A 27981-nucleotide genomic window follows, 5' to 3' on the forward strand; every position below is an offset into this window, starting at 1 on the left:
TATTCATAAAACTCAGGGATTGTGTTTACGAATGTCATATCCTTCGAATTAGCGAAAAATTTAAAAAATGAATTTTTTTTTTCACGATTTTGTCTTGTTTTTCTGTTATTAACCTGTAGCTAAAAAAAGAACGTTGTAACTTGTGACTCATTTTGGCAGTTTAGGTCACATTAAAGGGAGTTTTGTAGAACACAGGACACTGTACCGTCACCACAAAGGTTTTATAAAGTCAGTAGTTGAAATATTTGAAAGAATTGTTGGTTTCTACGTCTTTTTTTGCCCTACAAAAACAAACATTGGTATAATTTAGTTTTTGTTTTTTCTCAAGGAATGCTTTGTATTACATAACCTCTACATGTTGATGTATTGTGTAGTGCAACCGAAAACGAGTGCTAGAAAGCACTCGGAAGATTACAAACTGTAAAGTGACCAAAACGCACCATTTTGCTTTTCATTTTCTTTCACAAGGTTTTTTGTTTTCTGTCAGCCGATCATGATAGCTCCCTCTAAGTCAGTGTTTTTCAACCCTTTTCGAACCAAGGTACACTTTTATTCATAAAAAAGTTACGAGGCACACTGTCCGTCGAAAATGTTTCAAAATGAAGTTATGTCAAATATTTCACTGTACTACGTCATAAGCAGATAATTAGTATATTAAAAAAAAATGAAAATAATTTTTAAAATGAAAAAGAATGATGTGCTTTATTTACGTTTTTATTTTTTACAGTGCAATCTTAAACTACTTTGTTAAACAAATTAAGTTATTAAATGTACTGTGCTTCCTTATGAGCAGATAATTAGTGCATAAAAAGTATATAAAAATCTACTGCCACCTACTGATATGGATGTCTATTACAGTTCTTCGTCTGAAGATGGCAAAAATACTAAATAATGGCCTGATTTTTTGGAAAGAGAAAATTGGTCAAATTTCAGCGGCACACTAGCAATGTTCCATCTAAGCTGCGCGCGTGCGCAATCGCGCACTGCTCGCACTTTCTCTGCGCACAAGAAAATCTATCTAGCGCAGTTTTTCGAGAACCGGCTTCTTCGGCTCGGCTCACTAATAGGAACCAACTCTTTCGGGTCTTAAACGGCTCTTCTGGTTGTTTTTGCTTCTTTCATCCCTATTTGACCAAATATTATGTAAAATTATGCACAAAATGACTTAAAGGAAGGGAGAATTGAACAAAAAAGAAAAAAATACCAAAATGAAAAAGTAGTGAAAAGTTAAGAAAAAAAGAAACAAAAGGAAGAAAAAAAAGACGGAAAAAGTCAGAAAAAAGCCAGAAAAAAAGAAAAGAAAGAAACAAAGGAAAAAATGTAAATAGGGAACAAAAATAAAAAAGTAACAGCTAGGAAAAAATAAACACAATGAGATTTATTTTTAAAGGTATTAAAAAAATTTGAAAAAACAGGGAAAAAGAAGAAAAAGTTTGTGTTGCAATGAAATCATTTCCAATTATACCAAGTCAATTTTGTTGCCAACATTGTACTTCCACTAAAAAGTGTGATTAAATACAGTTGTGTATCGTGGAACAGACTAGATAAGCCCCCAAAAATGTCAGTACTCAGCAAAATATAACTTGATGTCAAGTTTTGGACATGTTTGATAATGACTTAGTTGCCTCACTTGGGATTGCTGTTGCTCACTGTTGTTTCAAGCGTTGCTCACCGACTTTGTGTGAATGCTCAGACCCATGGAAAATTAGAGGGAACATTGCACACTAGTGTGCCCCGGCACACTGGTTGAAAAACACTGCTCTAAGTGAGCCTCATGTTATGTAAAGTAAATTCCTACTAGTATTTAAAAAATGATTGATAGTTCATGTATTTTTCCAAATTTTTATAATCAATTATCTTGATGAAGTTTTTTACCATTAGGAGGCGCTAAATTATACGCAATATTCCTTTAAGTCAAAAGTATTTGTTGGCATATTCGTTCTTGTAAAATTATGCATTTCTTTAAAAAGTACGGAGGATGAAAACATACTTGGAATTTTGATAGCAATCTGGTCCAAGTAAATCTATACCGATACCTATACTATTTGCTTGGAATTGTCATGATTATTGAATATTTGAACCACCCCGCTTGAATTAGATTATGATTAAGATAAAACAGCACAACGATGTTCGGAACTAAAAATGTTCTATTTTTTATATGAAATACCTATAATGCAAAGATTAACAGTATGAAAAAGAAACTTTCTTTTTTTTAATTACAACTGTTTCAGAACAAAAGTCAAGAGAGTCAAACAAAAAAATAGCAGCAATGTAATGAAAATACAAATATGTCTAAGTCAACATGACAACTATACCTTAAATTGCACAATATTTTTTAAAATGAACTCAAAGTTCAAACAGTGTACACAATCCAATGTAAAAATAAAAAAATAAAATAGTGCTAGTACTACAACTTTTTCAGAACAAAAATCAAGACTAAAACAACTATAATACCTCTCATTTCACAATATCTTGATAAAAAAGCCAGTAGTACAAATAAAGTGTAAATACAATTAAATTGAATTTGAAAGGTATAATCTTATGATACACTCACAACATTATCATAGTAATAGTTGAAATGGTAATACAGTATCGATTCTAAGACAAAAGTATAGATAAGTTCCAAGTACTCGCTCAGTATGTATAATATTGATTTTCGGATCAATCCGTCCACCCTTAATAAAAATCTGTTTTGTTTAGATTTTGTGAATGATTTTTTTTTCCTGTGCACACATAGAAGTCATCTGTCGCCACTGGACAAAGAAAATAATTCTCCTATATTGGGATATTTAAAGATATTCACATTTTTCCTTTAAACAATTAAAGCTTCTTTCTTCTAAGATTTAAAAATCCGATGATTCAGACTGAAAGGACGCTCAAAAATGTCGCTTTCGCTTCACATTAGTTTTTGATCAATTAGGAGATGAATCCGGGGAAGGAGCAGTGGAAGTGCCAGAGGCCGTGACCGTGGACGTGCAGGAGGTTCACCCACTGTCGGAGGTCAGTGCTGACAAAAAAGTCAAAAAGATGTTCAAGGTTCACGGATCCCTTTGGGCAGGGGTTTGCTCCCCCATATGCACCGTGTTAGGGTTTACGGGACAGGATTCCAGTGCAGACACATGGGGAAGGAGAAAATAAAGCATAAGGCACTTCGAAGAGGAAGGAAGAACGAAGCCAACAACAAAAAACACAATCCATTTAAAAACAAGGCTGGTAATGATGCAAAGTCTCAATTACAACTCAAGGCGTAACTGGAATTTCTTGGACGGGTATTACATCAGACGACTCGACACGGACAGAGTCTCAATGAGGACAAGGTCTGCCCAATTAGCTAATCAGTACCATGGGGCCTTCAGGCTGGCGTTGCCCCGCAGGAACCTCACACAACAGATACTGGTTTCCATTGTTACCAGTAGCAGGAAAAGCCTCCTGATCTGACTCAGATACAGCACTTTCATCATGTGGTCGCCTTTGTTTTTAGATGTAAAGCGCCATCCCACTCCAAGTCAAGTCATGTTTATTTGTATAGCCCTTAATCACAAAGAGTCTCAAAGGGGCCTCACAGACCACAGACTATTATGACACCATCCCCTGATCTAAAACCTACATGAGGGCAAATAATACACAGATATGGTCAACATAACATATAGGTTATTCATATGCTATGAAATGGAAGTGTTTTCAGTTTAGATTTAAACATCTCCACTGAGGTTGCAGATCGAATCTCAGGGGGAAGAGCATTCCACAGCACCAGGGCCTGAATGGAGAACGCTCTTGGACCTGCGGATCGTTGGCTCTTCTCTTCTTGGCTCTTGGGATCACTAGTAGACCAGCAGATCAGGAAATCAGCCGCACCTTGGCATAGATAGGCAGGGGCTTGTGACCATACTGATATTATATCGTAAATCACAACGATTTTGTTTTCTAAATTTGAGGATCACATCGTACAATACGCGTTGAATCACTTGTGGCTTTTAAAAACAAACTTTGTGGCGATGGCGTTACGTCCTTTGCTTGTGACATATTAAAGGCTCAAAAGTACATTACAGGACCTAGCGTTCTGTATATTTTTGTATCTATATTCAATTTATTTATCTATTCAAATCAAATTTCCTAGAAAATCACATAGACCCATGGTGTATTATCGGAAGCAGTTTTGGACTACTCAGGTAGCACCCACCTGGTGCCCGTGAGCACCCCGTTGGAGACCCTTGTTTTACATGAATATTTTATCTCCTTTAACACAGCTACGGGTTCCTGTCAAACTTAATGAAGGAGCTATTGATTTAAATCTTGTTCACCCCTGTTGTTGTGCATGGGACTATTTTCTTCAACGTGATAGTGTCTACCTTGCTTTAATGCAGATCTAATCGATCAAATTGGAATCCAAACAGATTTTTCTTACCCTGCACGACTTGACTCGGTGTTCAGGCAATTTTTGTATCATTGAATATTGTTGGAGAGAGGATGCAGCCTTGTCTCACACCGACAGTGCTTTAAAACTACGCTCCAATGGTACCATTGAAAAGTACCGCACTGTTGGCATTGGCATATAGTTGTTCAATGGTCTAAACTGGTTACTGGCCCATGTTGTACTTCCGTAGGGTGACCTATAAAGCGCCTTGCCGTGCCTTGATAAAATCAACAAAAACGTTTTTCTTGTTTTGTTGAAACTTCTAATATAGGATGGCGGATTAAAAATCTGTTCTCTGGTGGCCTAGTGCCAACTTTGCCACGTCCAAAGAACAGGTCAGGGGCCCTCAACAGTGGAGAAGGCTGTCCATAGTTGCATCTTCATTGGTGCTGTGACAATGTGGTTGTTGGGATACGTGAACGATGATCTGTGAACCTGCGCTATATTTTTTAAGTATTAGCTAGAGGTGGGTAGAGTATCCATAAATTTTACTCAAGTAAAAATACTGTTACTTTTGTATAACATGACTCAACTAGAAGTAAAAAGTAGTCATCCAGCTAATTACTTGAGTAAAAGTAGAAAGGCAAAAAGCGGAGGAGGGATGCCCGTACTTACGTGGGGATCTAACTAACGGGTTTAATGTAGATCAATGTTGCAGCGTAAGAGTACAGTTTGTTCTTCACAAATCTACTTAAGTAAAAATAAAAAAGTATAGTGATTTAAAAATACTCCCAGAAGTACAAAGTGTCCCAAAGCTTACCCAAGTAAATGTAACTCGTTACAACCCACCTCTGGTACAAGCATATATGGTTCCATAATTACAAAAAAATAGAAGTACATGTCCATCATGTGCGAAAGGGGAACAAACTCTGTTAATAAGACATTCTACGGAAGTGGCTTGGTTATGCTGATAGATGTACAAGAATGTAAATCGAAATTCCTAAAATACTCATGTTGCTCAAATAGGGTTTTAGGGTACACAGAGGCACAAATTAACTATGAATTAATCTGCAGATTTGTGTTCATGCAGGGTTTCCTGGGAGAGAGACAAGACTTTCTGCTCTTTGTGTCCTTGTTTGAGGTCACCATGATTGATCCATCTGTTGGCACCAGGCCCATGACCTTTGAACTCTCCATAGGTACAAATAATAACTTAATAATGACAGAACAGTCTTCAATATGCAAAAAATAAATAAATCACATACTCAAGTGGCAGATGTTAAAAGATTTATTTGATTGACATTTCGGCAAAGCCTTTTTTAGACAAGTTTTTTTCCTGTACAAACTGTGTGTTTCGAGTAGATCAGCAAAGCTGGCCATATATATATATATATATATATATATATATATATATATATACCTGTATATATATATATATATATATATATATATATATATATATATATATATATATATATACCTGTATATATATATATATATATATATATATATATATATATATATATATATATATATATATATATATATATATATACCAGTATATATATATATATATATACACAGGGTTGGTTAGGGTTACTTTAACTGGATTACTTTCAATTACTTTTGGATTACTCCAATACCAAATATGCTAATAAAAGACAAAAGAAACTAAATATGAATACAAATATGACTCACAACACGTGGTGAGCTTTCTCTCCTGGCTTTGATCTCTTTGATCAAAATGAAAATAAATCCAAACAGCTTACCAACATCATTTTTGCCGTTCCATGTATTCCGTTACTCCCCAAGCCTGCACAAAATTTAGTAGTTTTATTGATATTTAGTTTCTTTGGTCTTTTATTAGCATATTTGGTATTGGAGTAATCCAAAAGTAATTGAAAGTAATCCAGTTAAAGTAACCCTACCCAATATATATATATATATATATATATATATATATATACACATACACATATACATATACATACATACATACATACACATACATACATATGTATATACAGTATATACAGTATATATATATATATATATATATATATATATATATATATATATATATATATATATATATATATATATATCACGTCTCGCTCTGTCACTGATGATTTGCATTATGCATTGTGTTCTGCAGTCTGTTTGAACAGTCTCTCTGCTTCTCCATCTCTGTGTCTATAGACCCCTTGCCGTGTTATGTAAACAAGTGTGACAAAGTCAAGCTGTGTGCGTTTTGCCTTAACAGAGGCAGAATGGCGGAATTCATGTCAGTTTATACCAGCCGGTTGACAGGAAAATATCGTAGTGTCACGGGATGTCGGACAGACCCAAATCCAGGGCTCAAGGAGACATAAAACGGGGATATGGTCAAACCCCAATCAGTTATTCAAAACAAAAAAGGAATTCACTCTAGATCAGGGAGATTGGAACAGGGACTGCCGAGAAGGGGAAACTTGGGAAGGAATCTTGGGTTTGCGAAAGTCTGGAAAAGGAGTTTTTGGAGTAACTTTAAAAAGATGGCTGGTAAGGAAGGTCTTGGAAGGTAGACGTGGTTAATTGTCTGATTGAAGGCACCTGGGAAGGGGAATGGTGAAGGGAACTGGAAAATTAAATAATGCTGCCATCTCTTGAAGAAGGAGAGGGACTTTAGGCCCCAAACCTGGTTATTTGGCGCACTTTCAAATATCCGGTCAAATTGGGGTTTTTAGGTGCGTTCAGAAAATACAGTAGGTCTTTGCCACTGGCTGTCGCCCCTTGATTGAATGGTACCACAACTTTGGAGATGATTGTCTTCTGACCACTGCCACCTGAGTGTGCGATGCCCTTTATTACGTATTGAAGATCTTTTTCTTAGCATCCGCACCTTTTATTGTTTTAGGGTACCACTAACCCTTTTTTCCCCTTAAGAACAATCAGCCTCAAATTGTAAATTGCACTGTTTCCATCAGGAAACTATGGTAAGGCAGTCAAAGCCAGGGTGTCCAAGAAGAGGCAAACCAAGGAAGAGTTACGACGAAGCCGAGAAGAGCTGAGACAAAGCCAGGAAGATCTTAGTGAGGAGTCGCAAGGGCTTCTGGAGTCGGAGGAGGAGCTTGACAGGGAGATGGTGCTGAGCCCAGGACTGGAGTACAGATCCGTGTCCGAGCCTATGAGACCTCAGCCTACAGAGTACGACAGGTGAGTATTCACACCTTTTCTGTCTCTATAAGTTGCCAATTTCATGAGGAGTGTTTTTGTTTAAAATAGATATATATTTTATCAGTATATTACAATTCTTTTCCGAGATAATGTCACGTCCAGAACAAAGGGTGGACCCAATCGTGTAACGTTAACAACAAGTTTATTGATAGAAAGAGGAAGGGCAGTGCCTGCCATCCGCTGGACGCGGAAGGCAGGTCGCTTTCGCAATCGGATCTTGCTCCAAATACGGAAGTGGATCTTCCGTAGCGGGAGATGGCCAGGCAAGGGACAGAAAAACAGGAGAGCAAAAATGTGTTCGGGATAAAAAATGGGTCGTAAGCCGGGACGGGAGAGCAGACGTGGTCGGGATCAAAATTGGGTTGTAAGCCGGGACGGGAGAGCAGACGTGGTCGCGATCGAAAACAGGTTGTAGCCGGAGACAAATGGGGAGATCAGGAACGCACAGGTGGAAAAACGGGTGCAAAAATGGGACAGGTGGGAGTCAGGGTCAAAAATGCTTGCCTTGTAACAACAGAGGTTCGCTGACAGATTGACAACCTGAGAGTGATAGGACTGGGCTTAAAAAAGGACAGGGAACCAATCAGGTAGCCCGCAGAAGCTGGCGCCAAATGAGCGGGCACAGGTGATCTAAATCACTAATCATGACAGATAATGCATTTTGAAGAAACCATGTCTTGCCTTTGTCATCACCAAAGGGCAAGCAGCTAAAACAGGGCTAACTTGCAAAAAAAATAAAAAATAAACACACGAGGATCCCCCACGGAGGGCAGATCCGCAAAAGGCGGCCGCTGCAGTAATGGAACTATGCGAGGCTGGCTGACCAAAAACCCAAACGCTAATGGGGAGGTAGCCAGATAAAATTATGACAACCGCAACAAATGTGGCGAAAAACACAAATAGCCATAATCACCTCCCTCCAAGCAGAACAACAAAAAGTGACATTGGCTACAGCAACAAATGCAAACCAGCCGAAAATAAACGAACCTAAGAAAACGGCAAAACCAGCGCTAATGGGATGCAAGCTGGTGTTAGGTTCACGTTTCCAACATTTATAATAAAACGCTCTGCAATATAGGACAAAGAGAATCGGTTCTTTATAATTAGTTACTTTATTAATCATCATATTGAGAACCGCCGACATTCCGTTGTTAGACATCTTTTCGCTCGCTCTGCCCTGCTTGCTGCGCTCTGGCTCGGCTCGGCTCTGGCTCTGAGAGTCTCCTCGAAAAACCTCCCTTCTAATATTCAGTTTTTGCCTTTGCTACGTAGAGTTGATTAGTCTTCTTTCGAAGGTCTGCTTTCCATCCAATGATGACAGGTGACCTTGGTCCTGGGAAACTCCTTTTTCCCAGGCTCTTTGGTGAAAAACAATCTTGAGTTATGGCATGAAGAGGTCATAGGTCAGCATACATCCGTTGGTATGTGAGAACAAAACACAGTCTGTACATAACACAACTCATGGCCCTGGAGTTTAGTTTACGGGCTGAGAACTCTTCAAAAATGGCTGAGAACACATATAACATATTAAATGTCAACTGTAGGATAAATATAATTATACAATCCTAACATTTCCCTCCTCTTTATCCTACAGTTGATATAATACTTCATTCAACTGTCATTTCGCAATACGATTTTCAACAGAGAAATCATGAATACAACACAGTTGTTACACTTAGAGGTTGTCGTCATAATGACCAGGATCTGAGTAAAAATCATGAAAATGCAGAGACAGGCAATCATCATCAACATTTGTGTCATTACAATTTTCACCATCGTCATTTTTATGGTAATTGCCAGAGTCATCGTCAGCATCGGTGTCCGAGGGCAACAGAGCATACAAAGGTACCATCTTTGCCTGCATTGGGGCAAGAGCTGTTGTAATTAGTCTCATTAGCAATGTTCTTATGCACGGAATACAACAACATCCACACAATGTGAGAATTGCCGCAAAAACGGCTATAGCCATATATTAATATTTTTTATATTTCCCAAACGTATCTCCAAAACCATCCCACATTGATGTGTCAACTCCTGAGTGGTCTTTCATCTTGTTGTTAAGTGACCTGAGGCCTTCCAGGGCCTTTGTCAGACTTCCGTCTGCTGCCGTGTTGTTCGGTATGAACGTGCAACATTGGTCACCAAAGATAGAACAGACCCCTCCCTTTTCAGCCAGTAGCATATCAACAGCAATCCGGTTCTGGAAAGCCATGAGGGAGGTAGCAGAGAGTTGCTCGTGTATGGCGGAGAAACCTTGTTCTGTTTTGTTTCCTAACTTCTGCACATTGAAATGGATATAGTTTATTCTGTCAACATTTTTATTAATTGTACACCAATAACAAATCAAAGATTCAAAACCCGCTGCTACTTGATCTGCTAATTTGTATTCATCTGGTACGCCTCTTGGAACACCGATACTGTCGATGTATGTAGGATCATTGTCACTCCAGGCATAGGTAGACCTTTACTTTTCCATGCATGTGGTAACAAGCTCTTCACAGATGTTAGCAATTCAGGGATTGTGGTGGCGGTTATAGACACAGGTAAAATAAGAGACACAGATGCACACAATCCCGTGGTATTGTACGGTAGTCTATCATACAACTTGTCTTCTCCACACCACCACCAGATGTCACTCCGGGAGAGTGGTTTAAATGTTATATTGACTGTCAACATTCGGTGACATTGTATATCATTCAGACTACACACAACACAATCATTCATGACAGCATGTGCCGCCTGCTCAGCCATTAGCAACCAGTTGTTATCTATCCTTGAAATTCCTGTGGTAACTTTGAACCACACATCAATGTCTTCGACTGACATGCTTACTGATGTGATATTTGTCGTTACAGAGTAGTTACTTAATTTTGGCTGATCAGTCGATTTCATACTGTCATTTACACACACTACGACCGGGAAAAAGGGGTCCATGCCCGAGGACCAGGCCCATAACGTGAAACCCCAGCACGTGCTGTTAAAAAAAATCTGATCCCGGAGGTCGAATTGTCTGGTTTGTAACGGTTATAGTCAGTTGTAAATTGCTTCCTTGATGCTGCAATTTAACCCGATTTTTTGAAATACTGGGCCTCAGAGCTGTCCCCTGGGGTCCAGTACTCCCCTGCTTCCGTTATAACCAAATACTCCCACCCTTGGAACGCTCCGTGTCCAAACACGTACCACCAGTACTCCTCCCACCCTTGCCCAGTAATATGTGTTGGCTGTCTCCCTAGACTGCCTCACTGGAACCCTTTTAAAGAGGTTATCGGTATGGACATCACAATGGTGGCATTTGGTGGCACAGTCACTGTCACAGAGTTGTTATAGGTCCACGATATTAACCAAGAGTGCATGTTGTGGCGTGTTTACTGGGGAGTCGGCACATTCCACTAACACCTCTGCTTTTATTAAATTTTCAATCACTGGTTGTATCCCAGCCATAGCATCTGGCTTGAGTGGATATTGTTTTATTCTAGGGCGATGCTCTGTTTTTGGTCTGACTACTACAGGAGATGCCCCTTTTACAAGGCCCACGTCAGTAGGCCCCTGAGACCATAATTTCTCGGGAATTCCTCGTCCTCTCCGGTTAAAAAGATTTGTCATTCTTGTTCTTCTATTAAGTGTACTTCTGACTGCACTGTCACCGACCAGAAAAGAGCCTTTCTCCTTTGTACACTAATTTTTCCAAGTCTTGCCATTTGATGCTCTTCTTTTTGCACAACGAGATATGCGGTACGCATCTATCCATAAGCCAGTTATGCTGTTTAAACAGTGACTTGAGTGGGTCAGGTAAGAATACTGCTGCTATGGCATACATTATTTTGTACACACAGTTACCATAAACACAAATCATTATTCAAGTAAGCACAATCAGTTTCATACTTATGAACAATTATTTTCCAAAGCAAAAACGCAACAGGATTTGCAATGAGCGTTCAAAAATTGGCATCTGAGCGTCCATTGAAGTTCCATGATTTTCATTTGTTTCCAAAAGGGCACTCGAAAACCACTCTATATTTTGCTCGATAAAAGAACTGCTACCATATGCAATAATATTTTGTTTGTTTGTTTGTACATGATTCAAATTGAATCGTTTCTTCCGGCGCCGTCACGAATGGCAGCCACTCCAGCAGCTCCCGTGTTATTTTCGATTGTTCTCGATTGTTTGTTCTCAGCTCAGGGATGCTGCTGGAAATGTGAATTTCCCTTCGGGGATGAACAAAGTATCTATCTATCTATCTATTTGACTTTATGTCTGAATACTATCTTGGCCTAGTCACGCTGTTTGGTGTTGCTCAGCAGAGCTTTCTTCTTCACATTCAAAGGACATGTGACCTTTCGACCGCAGGCCCAACACTTTACGTCTCGCCGTGTGTGTTACCCCCACACTCCCGTGAGCTCGTTGTTTATGAGCGTAGCTGGGATGTGCTCCATATCACTCCCTTGGCCTCGCTGTTGATAAGCGGCGCAGACAATGGATGACTGATGTCTTTGGCTCTTTCAGCAAATTAGTCCATGGCCTCTTTTTGACAGATTTATATGTCCTTTGGAGACTTAGAAAGAGTCTTTTTGCGGAATTCACTGGCACTTGAGAGTCTCGTTAATTCCACTGTGCTTACGTAGTGGGATTTTTTTAGTAAATGGGCCGGATTATTCTATGTCTTAAATTTTTCTCTAAATTTAAGTACTAGTAGACATTATCTTAGTTTAATCAATTTCTACCCATTTATTTCCCATGCAATTATTCTTAAATTAGCCCGATATGTCTCGAAATCAACTAATCCGTTACTTTTATTTCCTATGACTCTCTTCAAGATTGATCAATTTCTTATTGTCTTCTACTGTAAAAATGCTCTTCCATAGAAACCGTTCCCTTTTTAACTTAACCAAACCATAAGTCAGTATTTGTTACACATTTGCTTATCACTTTGTCAATCGTAACACTCATTCAAAAAAAAAAAAATCAGTGTGTAATCATTGTCCTTTGGGCTAAATTTGTCAAAATTCCAAACCCACACACTATCTAAACATCAAAAATCTCAAAAGATCTAAAAAATCTCTAAAAATGCCAAATCGAACTTAATGTCATAACTTTTCTAATTGTATTTTCTTCTCTCTGTAATCATAATCAATCTTTTGTTATTGATTCAATATAGAGCAATACATACCCGTCACTCATGAACCATTTTGTTGAGTGTATTTATTTTGTTCATTCATATCTTTTATTCTGCGCAACAATCTTTGCTTCTACGCATTAGTCTATGTTCTATGCAGCCCTTCGAGATCCCTTGTGATCAAGGCTATACAGATCAACATGATCTGGTCCGACTATTAATACTTTTCTTTTTTTCCTTTGTTTAAAAGAATCATTTCATTCATTGACTGAAATAGCTTCAGCTACGTTATTAATTATTTCTAGTCTCGAATTTTCTTTTCTGTAATACGAGAACAACTAAGGAAATAATCTTTTTACGTCTTACGCCTCTTTTGAATTTGTCCATTTACGAACAAGAAGATTGACACTAAAATTATGGACCATTTTTAGTCAGCTTCATTGCTTTAATCGTCCTTTCTTTATTAAGAGCAAAACTACACGTCTTAAAGTTATTACCCTTTGCTATTCGCATTTTTAACGAAAAATGATTAGTTGTTCACTCAAATATTCTTTCTTTTTATACTATTCTGTATAATTATCTTGTATTATACACTCAGTGTTTTCATTTTCCCGCTTACCTGTCCAAGACGCATCATTTATGCTGGGTACGCAACTTTTTTTTTTTCCTTTAAATTTTCATTATCATTTAGTTTACTCTTTAACAAAGATTTAACACATTACAATCCTAATCGTTAATTTGGTTTTGTTATATACGAGTTTTATTTTCCTGCACGCCGATCTTAGCTAACGAGATCTCGTCGCTTCGAGATTACGTCATTGTTGTTGGTAATTCTTGTCGAGTGAAGGTCAGTCTTTTTATTAGACAAACGGCTTTTTTCCTTGTTCAATTCATCAAAGAGAGCTTGCTTTCAAACGGCTCATTTGCTTTGATGATTGATATCACGAATTATGTTGTACTAAGATGTTAAAGAAAGAAGTACAGAAAGTAGAAAAATGGAAAAAGACAAGCCCGTTATTCGCAATCACCATCAACAAATGCAGAAAATAAATTAATAATTCGATGATCAAAACTGAATGAATACGCAGATATCTACTATTTTGTTACCGATTTATAAGTTCGATCTTTGTATCACTAAATTTCAGGGGTTCTGCCAAGATCTATAAATCTTTTAGCAAGCTAGTACACGGAATTCAAAATTCCTATCATATTATCATTATTGATAGTTCAGTTAAAAAAAAAAATCATATATATCAGGGTGTCTCTTGCCCACTGCCTGATGATTGCTGGGATGGGCTCCAGCACCCCCGAGACCCTACTGAGGATAAGCGGTGCAGCTGCTGAGATGAGATGAGATATATATTATATATGTGTGTGCAGCACGGTGGCGCAGTGGCCAACACGTGTGCGGCATTACTAAGGACCTGGGAACAGGTGTGTGTGTTCCAAGCCAGCCTGCATGCTCTCATTGTTACGGTTTACTTTCCTCTTTCAAAAAACATGCATTTCAAGTGGACTGACTGGTCCAAATTGTCCCTATGTGTGAATGAGCTAGTGAATTGTCTATCTTTGTGTGCCCTGCAATTGGCTTGCAACCAGTTCAGGGTGTCCTCCAATCGCTGCTCGATGATCGCTGTGATGGATTCCAACAAGATGAGATCTACTTATCATAGTTATGGTTCATACCGGCCGAATATGAACACAAAACTTTTCTGGTTCTCACCTGTAACGCCTTTATTGTTGACATATTCCTTTAATATCATAAAAATTCCATCGTTCATCCCATTCAAATATCTTCATCATCGTTAGTAATGCTACTTTTTTTTCCTCACCGTTCCTCCATTTTCTCCTCAGCGGATTGTTGAGTCCAAATGAGACAAGAACCAAAATTCTGAAACTCAAAAACATCGTTAGAGCAACACTTTTGCTGTAAAATCAAACGTTTCCTTCCTTTGCAGTGTTTTCACGATAGTTCACTAATATATATATATATATTTTTTTTTTTTTAGTCTATAATATTTCTCATTATGGCAACAAAATAGTGTAGTTTTTGTATCACTACAGTATTTTTGTAGTCGAATTTATTATTGTAATACTTTGCAATTCTCTCATTTCTTGTTCTAAAGCAAAACAATATGTTATGTCTATGTTCATTTGCCTTCAAATAGATTTTCATCCTTTATATAATTTTCTTTTATTTTTATAGCTTATCTATAAAATTACTGTCACATGTTTTGACTATTTTTCACCAAATGCATATTACACAAATCTCAACTGTATGTAACATCTTACATGCAAATATTTCTGTGTAAATATTGTTTCACTATAACTTTATCTTCTCCTTAATTTAGTGTCCACTTAATTCCTGCGTCCTCATATTCACCTCTTTTTTTTTTTTTTTTAATTATTCACAGCTTGCTCGGTGTCACGTGTGAATCTCCCTTCTAGATTTAAAACCATTATTCAACCCAGAAAAATAACTCCCTTTTTAATTAATCACTGCCAAGGCCGTGCTATGACCCATGATCTGACCTACTCAGGATTAATCAGTTTCTCGTTGTCTATATCTATTTTTACTCTGTCAATAAGGGGGTCCACTTGGCCTTTTAGCCATTGAGAATCGGGCGGTAAAACCCTACCCTCTTCACGGCTTCTCCTCGGAAGTGGGTAAATGGCCTGGGGGGTGTTAGCGCATGTGAATGATTTGGCATATTGTGGGGGCGGCGTGGAGCGAGGCATATTACTGTGTGCCTGCTCTTCCTCCCTTTAATCGACGCGGTTCACTATATGGCCCTGTATATTCGTTATCCTCCTTTTTAGGATACATTACGGTATTTCCACAAAGGTAATGCCATAAATCGCAAATGGTTTGCATCTAAACAACGCATTTCAAGTCAATGAAGATCTTCAAAAGCACTCTATAATGTGCTCCACTCTACCCATTTACTTACTCTAGATTTAAAACAGTTCAATGTTGAAAAAGTAAGGTTTTTTTTTTCCAATCTATTGTATTAAGGTTAGTCTCACTTAATTTTCACCAAATTATCTCTCTTAATATTTAATTAACTTTCCCCTTTATGTTTCTCTCTCCCTTTTTTTTTTTTTTTTTTTCTTTAAACCAATTAAATCTACTATTTTAGCTTCACCTATTTAATGTGAAAATGGCATCTATTTATTTATGAGTTATCTTACTCATTTGAATTTCACTCAATCAATTTTTTCCATTTTCATTGAAAGAGAAAAAAAGTATTTATAAACAATTTTTTCAATATTTTTTGGTATAAAAATGCCCTTATCTCAAATTAGTGTATTTCAATTCACTCAATTAGATTTTTCCTATTCTTCCCAGTCCTTTTTTACCAATTTTTTGAACTGAAAACAGGAATATTTTATCTTTTTCGGTATTATTCTGGCATTCTTTTGATTTAACGCATCTAAATAGCTCATTTTTTTTTTTTTTTTATAAAATACAATTGCCCAGGGGCAACTTTATATTTCATTCGCTCTTTCTCAATCACACAGACGTCTTGTTTTTTATCGTGATCACGTTCTTACATCGCTTGTTCTTATTTTTTTTTTTTTCCACTTATTTTCAGTTGACAGAGGACTCCGCACATCCTTGTGAAATTTAACTAACTTTAAAGCGCTGGGTTAGGGGAGTCCACACCTCCCGCGGAATTTTAACTGTCTGAAAACTATTTACCTGATAGAGTCTAGAATTGTCAGGGTTTTTCTGTTAAGAATCTGCCCACCGTAATTTTCGTTTTCAACGGAGGATTCTTTAATCTTTGTCTCTGTTAAGATTTTATTCTTAATCTTTTCGACGGAGGATTCTTAAACCTTAAGAATCTACCCCCCCCCCGCTCGCGAGTCAATTTCTTTTACCGGTTATCTACATGCACACAATGTTACGAATAAATTTTACTCACGATTCTCTAAGTCCTTGGCTTTCCGTCAACCGTCAGATCCCAGCCCGCGAGGGAAGGTCCAGTCCCGGAAAAAGGGTCTTTATGCTGTGGCCACAGTCTTTGCTGGATTTTCCTCTCGCGTCCTGGAATCGTCTGGTATCTTGGAATCCGGTTTCGAAGGACCAATTAAATGTTAGGTTCACGTTTCCAACATTTATAATAAAACGCTCTGCAATATAGGACAAAGAGAATCGGTTCTTTATAATTAGTTACTTTATTAATCATCATATTGAGAACCGCCGACATTCCGTTGTTAGACATCTTTTCGCTCGCTCTGCCCTGCTTGCTGCGCTCTGGCTCGGCTCGGCTCTGGCTCTGAGAGTCTCCTCGAAAAACCTCCCTTCTAATATTCAGTTTTTGCCTTTGCTACGTAGAGTTGATTAGTCTTCTTTCGAAGGTCTGCTTTCCATCCAATGATGACAGGTGACCTTGGTCCTGGGAAACTCCTTTTTCCCAGGCTCTTTGGTGAAAAACAATCTTGAGTTATGGCATGAAGAGGTCATAGGTCAGCATACATCCGTTGGTATGTGAGAACAAAACACAGTCTGTACATAACACAACTCATGGCCCTGGAGTTTAGTTTACGGGCTGAGAACTCTTCAAAAATGGCTGAGAACACATATAACATATTAAATGTCAACTGTAGGATAAATATAATTATACAATCCTAACAGCTGGCAAAACAACATGCGGTGGGCAGCCAACAAAAGCCAACCAGGAGCAAACAAAACAGCTAGCCGGACAGCGATGTGCAACAAAAAACACAAACAAAAACACACAACAAACTGAAATTATCGTTTTGCAATTGCTGTTCATTATCACCGCTGTCTGTTTTAGAGCTGGCCTCACATGTTGTGTTAATGGGATTTGCTATTTTGAAAGTTTTGTGTTCTTTCAATGACATCACAGCTTTACAGTAAACAAACCTGATGGGTTAACTCTGACAGTAAATTTCTCGATTCCCCGGCACGTGGAATATTTTGCAACATATTTGCATAATTGTGGGGATGAAAATGACACGTTGTCTGCCCAATTGAAAAAAAAAAATCAGTTTTGGAATAAGAATGTATATGAACATTTATCTGGGTTAGGAACAATGTCTAATTACGGTGTCATATTTGTAATATCCAGGTTATGTACAGTGTTAATTCTAAAACAGTTATGCAGTATTTTATTGCAAAGGAATTCTTTACTTAATTTATTTTTGTACTGTTAAAGGTTTTACATCATACTGTACATATTTACACTTTTCCGTTTTCACTTTGACTGTTACAGTTTTAAGTGCAATTTCACCCGGTTCAAGTAAAATATTTCGGTTGTCTATAGTTCTTATTCTGTACGTAAATACTTTGTACAAGAAGTGAACTCACGTTTTTTCTGTTCATTAGTCTTTATATTGTAATTTTTTTTGCCGACTGGAGTGCAACTGTAATCGCGTTGTAGAAATACAACGAAAATAAACGTTAATTCTGATTTTGGCCTAATCTATTGTGTATTACCTGTATTCCACACCTATGTTAGATCGTTCCAGTGCATCCCGCTGCAGGCCCCCTATGAGAAACGCAAGCCGTGCTTGTTTGTCTGGAGCCAATTTGAAGACCACAGCTTTCGTTTATATCAGGCCAACTGGCTCAGCAAGATGGCCGACAGACTGGTGAGGTGACATGCTGACTAGCGGTTTAAAACGTATATTATTTGAGTCATACAGGGTGTCTATCTTGAACTATTAAGGAGATAGGTTTGGACGATGTGGAGCGGCTCGCGCGCAGGCCTCGCAGCAACGTGAAGGAACGTCTGGTGCATGTTCTTATGGAACTGGTCACTTCTTGCAAGTCAGCGGCCGCCTGTAGTGGAATCTGATATTTCCTTTCACAAATCAAGTCTCACCATTATTGTTTTTCAATCCATTTAACAAAGACAGTTTGGGTTGTTCTCAGACCGTCGTGCTCAATTTCGTCCCAACAATTTGGACGCTCGCAGGAAAGAATTTATCAAGAAGAATTTGGTAAGGCACTGTAAAATTTTTGAAAATGCTTTTAAAATACATTAAAAGGAAATCTCTGAAAGGGTAGTTTAGATCCTGATTAAGTCAAGTCATGTTTATTTGCATTGCCCTTGATCACAACATTTTTAAAAGGGCTGCACAGACCTCCATTACAACATCCCCAGATCTAAACCTTGCACCAAAGGAAAAACTTTTAAGATTTTTTTCAATGCTATAGTTTAGCCCTAAAAAGCTGACTCAGTACTTATGTTCTTGTTGACTCAGCATTTTTCCCCGGATGGACATTCCACTCTCCCAGGCCAGAAAAGTTTGAATATAAACAACATTTGAATTTCTTTGGAGTAAGTTTGTGTTTTCCATTCTCAGTGTTCATTTTACCTCTGAAAAGTGATGGGTCCCAGGGACTCGCATGCTCAAAAATCTATGTGTCCCAACCAATGTTCCCTCTAATTTTCCACGGGTCTGAGCGTTCACACAAAGTCGGTGAGCAACGCTTGAAACAACAGTGAGCCACCATAGTCCCAAATGTGGCAAGATAATTAATTATCAAACATGTCCAAAACTTGACATCAAGTTACATTTTGCTGAGTTTTCCGGCAATGCAAAATTATTTTTCTCTTTTGAATGAATTGACTCATGTACTATTGCAAAGGTTGTATGGCCTACAAACGTCGTTTGTTCTTACAATTCTTTCACAAAATATCCATTTCTTTTTATTTCCTGATATATTTTGTCGCATAATATTAACATTTTGGGGGGCTTATTTAGTCGGTTGCAAGATACAGAACTGTACTTAATCACATTTTTTTAGTGGAAGTATAATGTTGGCAACAAGATTCACTTGATATAATTGGAAATTATTTGAATGCAACACAAACTTGTTCTTCTTATTTCCATGCTTATTTCTACTTTTTAAAATTCGTTTAAAAAAAAACCTCATTGTGTTTATTTTTTCCGAGCTGTTACTAGCTGTTCTCTGTTTACTTTTTCCTACATTTCTTTCTTTTCATTTTTTCTGGCTTTTTTCTAAATTTTTCCTTCTTTTATTTTCTTCCTTTTGTTTCTTTTTTTCTGAGCTTTTCAACTACTTTTTCATTTTGGTATTTTTTTCTTTTTGGTTCTATTCCCCCCTTCTTTTAAGTCATTTTGTGCATCGTTTTACATGTTGGGATTAAACAAGCAAAAACAACCTGAAGAGCCGTTTAGGACCCGAAAGAGCCGGTTCCTTTTAGTGAGCCGAGCCGAAGAAGCCGGTGTTGTGCCGAGAAATGCATCCCTGCCAAGATTTGCATCCCCTCGTTACTATAACCACTTTTACCTCGTTTTATTTCCCTTTTATATCACTTTATGGGAATGTAAAGGCGAACATATAACAAAAACCACTTCGTCTTGCATTTGTTGGGAATGTAATACAACTTAAACCATTCCGTCTTTGTATTTGTTGTGAATGTAATCGAACGGTAATGCACACGCAGCACACAGTATATAAATCACTTTTGAGAACTGTTATGCACTCTACCGTAAAGCTTATTATGCTGAAATAAGTTTTATGGTAGAATGCATAACAGTTTCAATACGATTTGAATAGAAAAAGGCAAAATAAACATGTTACCTGCTCAAAAGTGATTCGTATACGGTGTGCATTGCCGTTCGATATATTCATATATTCTTTGTGGTTTGCTGTCCCGCCATAGTTGTGATGCCTTCTTAAGGTCCAATCCATTATCAACCTCCTCATAGCGTCACCAGGAATATAATTTAGTCCATTTTGGCAGAAAAGTCCTTTTCTTGCTCGGAGTATTCTTTTGTTTATTTTCTTTCGTCGAATCGTTCGCTTCAAAACACATGTTTTCCTTGCCTTCGCGGTCTTCTGAAGAATTTATCCGCTGTTTTTTCGTGCCGGAATTATTGCCGTTGTTACCACTTTCTGTGTTATGTTTCCACTTATTACCGACACTGAAGAAATTACCAATTTTTTGTTAATTTGCACCCAATACCAACTGTTTTCTCGGAGGCATACTTCTCTTTTACTCGACAACCGCCACAACAATGACGTCATCTCGAAGCAACGAGATCTCGTTTGCCGAGATCGGCGCAAGATCAAAACAACAATGGCAGATGGTGGATCTGCCTGACGAAAAGTTTGGAGTGCGGTAAATCTTTGTAAAAAAAAAAAAAAAAAAAAAAAAAGTAATCGGGTAATAATGACAATTTGGTGTAAAAACGTTGATTTGACCCATGCGTCCCCAGCAAAAATGATGCGTCTAGGACGCAGGGACGCGGGCAAACGAGAACACTGCATTCTAATATGCCAATGACCCAACTAGAAAAGAGAAATGCCAGCCAAAAATGGTTTCTCCTGCAAACACAGGTGATGCTCTAATGGTGCACAACCATTCTTGTTGTTCTTATAATCTTCTCTAAGGATGTAATGACAAGTAAAATAACATGTTTGGGGTCACGATTGATTGGTTTAATTAATTTGAATTTTAAAATTGAAAAATGACAGATCATGGAGGCCTTTTTAGGAATCGGTTACTCTTTTGTGATTATGTAATTCCAAAAGAAATGGTCATTTTATTGTAAGGTTCGACTTATAAAAGGACCTATTTTGATTTGAAGGTAAGTGTTTTGACTAATACCTTGAACTTAACATCTGTCAAAAACGCCTTTGGGGTGATGCGGGAGTACATTGCAGGAACACAGGTTAATACAGTAAATGGTGGTCTTTTATCCAAGCGATATTTAGTACATGGCAAGTAAGGTAGCGAGGCAACAGTATCCAGAACACACTCGTGATCCAAGATGCAGGCGAGGGGTCGGTGACCCAGGAAGGCAACAATCCAAGAGTTCAGAAGGGCTGGCAGGGATTTGGGGCACCGGAAGAACAAGGAGCGAAGAAAAGGGTGCTTGGAATGTAATGATTAGGACAATGAACTAGGAAGAAACCAAGGGAACCGAGTACCTAAAAAGGGAAGAGGATGAGTTGCGATAGGAGGAAAAAGTGGGGAAATCGAGATCATTGACCAAATGTGTGAGAAAAAACCCTGAACCCATACGTGAGTGGCCCTAATAGCCAAATCAGCTCACATTTATCCATATAGACCTTAATCAAGCAATGTCTCAAGGAAAAACTCAAAAACCTCAGCATGAGGGAAATAAGAATCCTTGAGAAGGGGCCACGCAAGAGGTAAACCCCTTCAAGGATGACCAGACTGCAATAAATGCTGCATTGGATGACAATAGACAAAACAGTCAATTTTCTGTCCTTTGATGAAAATAATGGTTTGTGGTGTGTCACTTGTAGAAGGACCAGAACTGTTTGAGGAAAAGAAATATGTTTTAAAGCATAAAAGTGAGCTCAGTATAAGAACTATCCAGGTCCTTAGCTTATTTTGTGTACTCTCACAGCATAACACAAAAACTAAAAGTCTATTCACTTCAATCATTGTGTAAATCAGACAACATTCTGCAGGTGACCAATTGATCGAAGAGATAATTTTTTCTCAATGTGGCCCTCATGATGTCCAGGTTATGGTTGCCAGACGGGCCGTGAGGTTAAGGCAGAAAATAACCAGGCGAACGCTCAAACAGCACCTTGTGGACGTTCAAGACCTCCTTAGCAAACTTAGACACCTGGCCAAAGAGGTACAATGCGCAAGTCACGTCACCCAACTTTGGAGTTGTACATTGAATTTTAACGAAGATGTTCTTGTTCTTGCAACTAGCCGCAGAACACCATCCCTGACGTTTTCCTTTGGTTGCTGAGTGGAAGCAAACGATTGGCTTATGTCCGTATCCCTGCCCACTCTGTCATTTTCTCCTTTGTGGAGGATCAGAAGGGGCGGGATTGTGGTCGGGTCACCACGCTCTACATGAAGGTATGGGCCGTTGCTGTTCTTTAATTACACAGTTATTACCTACTGTACTAAGCGATGAGTAGAATAGCCAAAATGTTTACTCAAGTAAAAGTACTGTTAATGAAGAATAAAATGACTCAAGAACAAGGCCATTCCCAGGGTGGGGCCTATCAAATGAACACAGGGGGCACAACTGTTATTACTCCCAAAGGTTTTTTGCACAGCTCTGTTTCCAGTGTTTTTAGGGATGTGTTTCACAAGTAGGTTTTTTTCAAATGCATTTCTTAAAAAAAATACTCTCCATTTTTTTCTTTATTTCATTTTTTTTCACCTTTTGTTTTTTTTTCTCGTAGATTTGATTTTTTTCTCTTTTTGACATTTTTTCTTGCTTTATCTTCTTCTTTTTCTCTTTTTCCTTTTAATTATTTAATTTATTTCCCCCCCAACTATTTACTTTTTTCTTTCTTTACATTTTTTTACTTCTTTTTTTTTACTTTTTAGTTGATTTTTTTCTTCCTTTGTCCATCTTTTTTATTTTTTTCTCAGACTGCCCTCACTGTTGCATCCAGTTTTCTTTGAGAGGGCTGCACATGTCCGTGGGTGGGTACTGCCCCCCTCCCCCCTTGATTTGTGCCTCAAGTTTATATTTGTTACAATATTACTAAATTAGGGAATGTTTAATTCTATCCATCCATCAGAATGTTTATTGGTTTGATAAAATCAAACGAATGCAATTGTGAAATCCAATTTTGGATGTCAATTCTATTTTGTGGATTAGAAAAAAAAACAAAAGTGCATAATGTGTTGTTGTTTTGTGATTTTGATCAGTGATGCTTGTGAGATAAATGAATCATCACACTATTTTATAACGGTTATTCACGTTAGCTCTTACTGTTGTCTCAATTCATTAGTCAGGTGTGCCTTATGGATGAAAAATATATAACAAAACACTATTTTGGGGAGGTGCGCCTTATAGTGCAGAAAATACAGTAATTTTTGTTTGGAAGTTGCCAAAGCAAGGTCCTGTGGTGGCCCTGCTCATTCAAACGTGGCCCCCTTGGTGAGCTCAGACAGAGCAAGACTGGCAGAGGGTAGGCTGGGGAAGGGTGGGGAATGTTTATTACTCCAAAGGCTCCTCTGTGCTTTAGAAAAGGTTTTATATAAAATCCAAGTTTAAAAAGCTGAATGAAGACAAGAACTATGATGGATCGATCATTAAAAAAAAAAAAAATAGACAGAAGCTCAGCCAGACTGACCATGTTTGACATTTTAGCCCCGACTGGCTGAAATTTGGAATTGGGTTTGGGCATAAGATCTTACATCTAGGCTAAACATTGTGACAAAACCTTATTCTGCTTGTGCAATCAATAGCAATAAAATGAGTCAAAACTAATTTTTCCGTTTTTTTATACATACAGTTCTTTCTCTCTTTTTTTGTCTTCCGTACTGAAGTCCATTATTACCCGACACCTAAAGAGCCCTTTCCATGTTCGTAAACAAGTGTGAAGTACTGAAGCTTCACAGGCATTGTTGGAGCAGAATGGCAGAATTAATGTCAGTTTAAAGTAGCCCGTTGACACAAAAAGATTGTAGATCGTAGAAAGGAACAACTCAAAATAGCACAAAGTATGTGCTAGCAGCAGGATAATGACCTCATTTTAGTCATCAAAGTCAACAACAAAAAACATCCTTTTATTCACCGCTGGATTTTTTCCTTTGAAGGTACTGGAACAATTGAAAAATTGGCCCTGAAAGTGCTTAAGAGTGCCTGAATTGGGCCGTAAAAAGGATGTATGAACCCTGCACACTGTATGGGCCAGAGCCAGCAAATTTAATCCTGAAGGCGCCCAGGTAGTCTAGCAACAAGTAATGGTGGAAATGTTATTGGTCAAATGCTTAAACGCGAAAGTAGACATCTGGAAGCAGAACAACCAGGGAGAACCAATGAAAGGAAACTGACTGGAATTATTTGATTGGTGACTTGAATTACTTTGATTTGGAAGTATTTATGAACAAAATTCAATTAACATCACGATTCAGATATTTTTGGGCCGTCAGAGAACGCCTTGTAGACCCTCATGTGATCATGTGATTGAAATTTTGTGGCTTTTAGTCACCGGGGGGTTCCAGCAGTGAGATCTTTGCCAAGCTAGAAGCATACTTGTGGCTGGGTCAGGCCAAGTACAGAAGGGAAGCCATCAGCTCACTCCCGGACGAGTTCCTGCCTGTCTATGAGGAAACGGAGAAGGATGAGGAAGAAGCGCCACCTGTCCCAGTGGCATCCAAGAAGATGCCCATCTGCTTGTGCTGCCAGGGTGAGTCTAAGTTCAGTAATACTCCAATTGGGTGAGTTTTTTTGTTTGGTTTATATGTGTTTTATTTTTTGTGTGCAACTATGCATGTGTTCGACTATGCATGTGTGAAAGGGAGAGGGGTGCGTGAGGGATTGGGGTAACTGGTAAATGGACTTCATTTCTATAGCGCTTTAACCTGAAGACCTCCCAAAGAGCTTTACAATGTACTTAGTAAGCTCTTACCCACTTACACACACACACACACACACACTCACACACAGTTAGCTGGGTCAGCCAGAGTCAAAAAGTGCTTGCCTTGCATGTGCGGAGGTTTGCCGATGGACTGACCAGGAGTGAATTAGGTGTTTAAATAGTTTAAATAGGAGGGGAACCAGGAACCAATCAAGAAACGAACAGCTTCTGGGGCCAAACGAGCGGGAACAGGGGAGGGCAATGGGCAAATTATGACAGTCCTGGGGTGGCGAAAATCATGAAAGGAAGATTTCGAAATACCTTTATAAAGATGGCTGGAGTGAAATATATTGGAGTCGATGAACTTGGAATTAGTTGGGAATTAAAAAACGTTGTGGGAGGAGAAGCTTGTCTTCTTGGCAAGTGAATGTCTTCAGGAAACAAAAGATTTCAGCAACGTAAGGTGGGAGATTGGAGTATTTACGTTGGAGGTGGATAATAGTCACCTAGAGGGAAGAATTGTGAAGGGGGCTGGCTAACAGGATAATGCCGCCATCTGTTTGAGAGGGAAAAGGACTGCAGACGCCAAACAACAACACATTATTTGATACCGGCATCTGGCTCAAGCTCTCGTACCTTGTCTTTTCAATACACAGATCAGTACACCCAAAAACGGTGGTCCTGCTGGCCAGGGGTGGACCCCCAAAGATAGCAGGTCCAAAGATTCTTGTGTGACGGACAACACACACCACATAGCAGTCAGTCCACCATGAGCACCCTAGAGAACTATCGTTATCATGAAAGACACTCTAAATATATAATATGCTGAAAATGTATGTATATAGCAATAATGATAATGCTGATGGTAATAAAAGTGATGAAGGTAGTGATGTGGATGGTGATGATAACGATAATGAAGAGAATGTGTATCCACAGAGGCAATGTAAATATGTATATTAATAAGTTATTTTTTATGTGTAAATACCAGGGGATCTAGATGTGGGAGGCAATTTTTGAGGAAGTCTGGGGGTAGGATTTAATAGGCAAATGCTTCTTCCTACTCCCTTTCGAACTTGTAGGTGAACATTGTTTGTGTTTTTTCCCCCAATTTGTTGTTTTGTTTTTGCTTTTGTCATGTTTGAAATAGAAGTTTTATTCATTCATTCTGTTCAGAAAAAGTCAAATTCTTTTACATACAACTTCTTTTTAAAGTAACGGAAATAGTTACTTTCTCTAGTAACTAGTTATTTTTATAAGTAATTCATTTACTTATTAAGGGGCGGCAATAGCTCAGGAGGTAGAGCGCTCGTCTTGGGATCAAGGGATCCCAGTTCGAATCCCGGCTCGTCCGTGTTACATGTCGAAGTGTCCTTGGGTAAGACACTGAACCCCTAATACCCCCAATAAGCAGGTTAGCGCCTTACATGGCTGCAAGGCCGCTATTGGGAAATGTGGAGCACATTGTAAAGCGCTTTGGGAAGTCATTGACTTGAAAAGCGCTATATAAAATGCAGATCATTTCATTTCATTTCATTCAGAAAGTTTTTGGAAGAAGTGGTAACTTTAACCAAATACTTTTTAAAAGTAACGTGCCCAGCACTGGATATAATTAACTTGTTGAGCGGAAAAATGTTGTTTTTACAGACAGTCGCTACTTCCAGCTGAGATGTCATCTTTACCAAGCTCGTGGCTTAATTGCTGGCGATGACAACGGCCTGTCAGATCCTTTTGCCAAGGTGCTCTTCTCCACGCAGTGCCAGGTGACCAAGGTAAAAAACAACACAGTTTTCGGCAGTAGCAAACATTAAGGGCACATACATAAACAATTACAAAAAGAGTGCAAACTCAACTTAAATTTCATTTATGGGTTTATTTGTCACGGGACATAACATTCAAATTAGCATCCTGAGGCTGAGAAAAAAATGTCCACGTAATACCAACAATGTGAGATTATTTAGTATATTGTGAGGAAAAAATAGTGAATTGGTGATCTTGTAAACACAGAATGGCCTGGACTATTACTGTGGTGGCAAACAGAACTCAAAACATTTAGAGTGAGTCACTGACTACGTTTACATGCATGAAATAATCTAAACCGGATCAGTAGTAAGATTTTTGCATTTCACCAATCAAGTGGTTATCAAACAGTAGGGCGGGTCCCCCTGAGGGAGCTGAGACTCTATCTAAGGGTGTGCAGGCGCTTTTGACTTTGGGAACTTTTTTTTTCAACTTTTCCGGAATAACATGCAATTGCATCTCCACTACACTAGGGGGAGGTGGTGTTCTCAGTGGCAGTGTTTTAGCTACTTTTAGCCTCCACGGAGTGCATTAAGCATACAGTATAAGCACTGAGTGTCGACATTAAGTGTAGCAAGTCCTCAAGTGACCCCATCAAAACAATATTTAGCATGGATGCGAAGACAGGCAAAGAGAGACGGGGTAAAGAGGCAAACAAAAGTCTGCTCACACAGCTCTTCACTGCGACCTTGAAGGGAGACAAGCAATGACCGGTGTGCTTATGTCAAAAATGTTGGCAGGAGACAACACTAAGCCAAATAAATTAAGCTTCCACTGAAAGACATTATAATCAAATCATGCTGATAGGATGCTTGAGTTTTTCTTCATCAAAAATGTGCCAAAAGGCGTAGATTTTTCATGGACAGAGGGGACGTGTTACCATCAATGTCAACCGATCTTTTTTTTGTCACCACCAATATTATGTGATCATTTAAAAAAAAGGGGGGGGGGGGCTGCAAGAGGATTTCTTCTTCCAATGCGTGACGAAAAATAATTGAGAAGGACTGCACGAAACCAATTACTAGTAGTATACTTGTAGTACAGAGACTAATGATGCAAGCAAACTCTAGCTTACTTGCAAAAACCCTCATGTTTATAGGTTGATTCCTCTGAGACATTTCCAGTTTATTTTTGTCCCCCATGGTAAAAATACCACAGGTCATGTCATGTCAAGTCATGTT

At 38.4% G+C, this 27981-nt stretch overlaps 1 protein-coding gene across 1 annotated transcript in view; it reads left to right on the top strand.

The window, feature by feature from the left end:
* fer1l4 (fer-1 like family member 4) overlaps positions 1-27981 on the top strand; it is a 100998-nt gene that overhangs the window by 38490 nt on the left and 34527 nt on the right. The window contains exons 18-27 of the mRNA XM_088337525.1: positions 2906-3000; positions 5445-5553; positions 7321-7549; positions 18174-18306; positions 18384-18484; positions 18570-18657; positions 22189-22305; positions 22386-22538; positions 24631-24832; positions 26648-26772. Of these exons, the coding sequence (XP_088193651.1) occupies positions 2906-3000; positions 5445-5553; positions 7321-7549; positions 18174-18306; positions 18384-18484; positions 18570-18657; positions 22189-22305; positions 22386-22538; positions 24631-24832; positions 26648-26772 (1352 nt within the window). The remainder of the gene's footprint in view (positions 1-2905; positions 3001-5444; positions 5554-7320; positions 7550-18173; positions 18307-18383; positions 18485-18569; positions 18658-22188; positions 22306-22385; positions 22539-24630; positions 24833-26647; positions 26773-27981) is intronic.

The sequence above is a fragment of the Urocampus carinirostris genome, chromosome 6 (genome assembly GCF_059441175.1).
Source record: "Urocampus carinirostris isolate Australia breed hairy pipefish chromosome 6, RoL_Ucar_1.0, whole genome shotgun sequence".
NCBI classification, from domain to species: Eukaryota; Metazoa; Chordata; class Actinopteri; order Syngnathiformes; family Syngnathidae; genus Urocampus; species Urocampus carinirostris.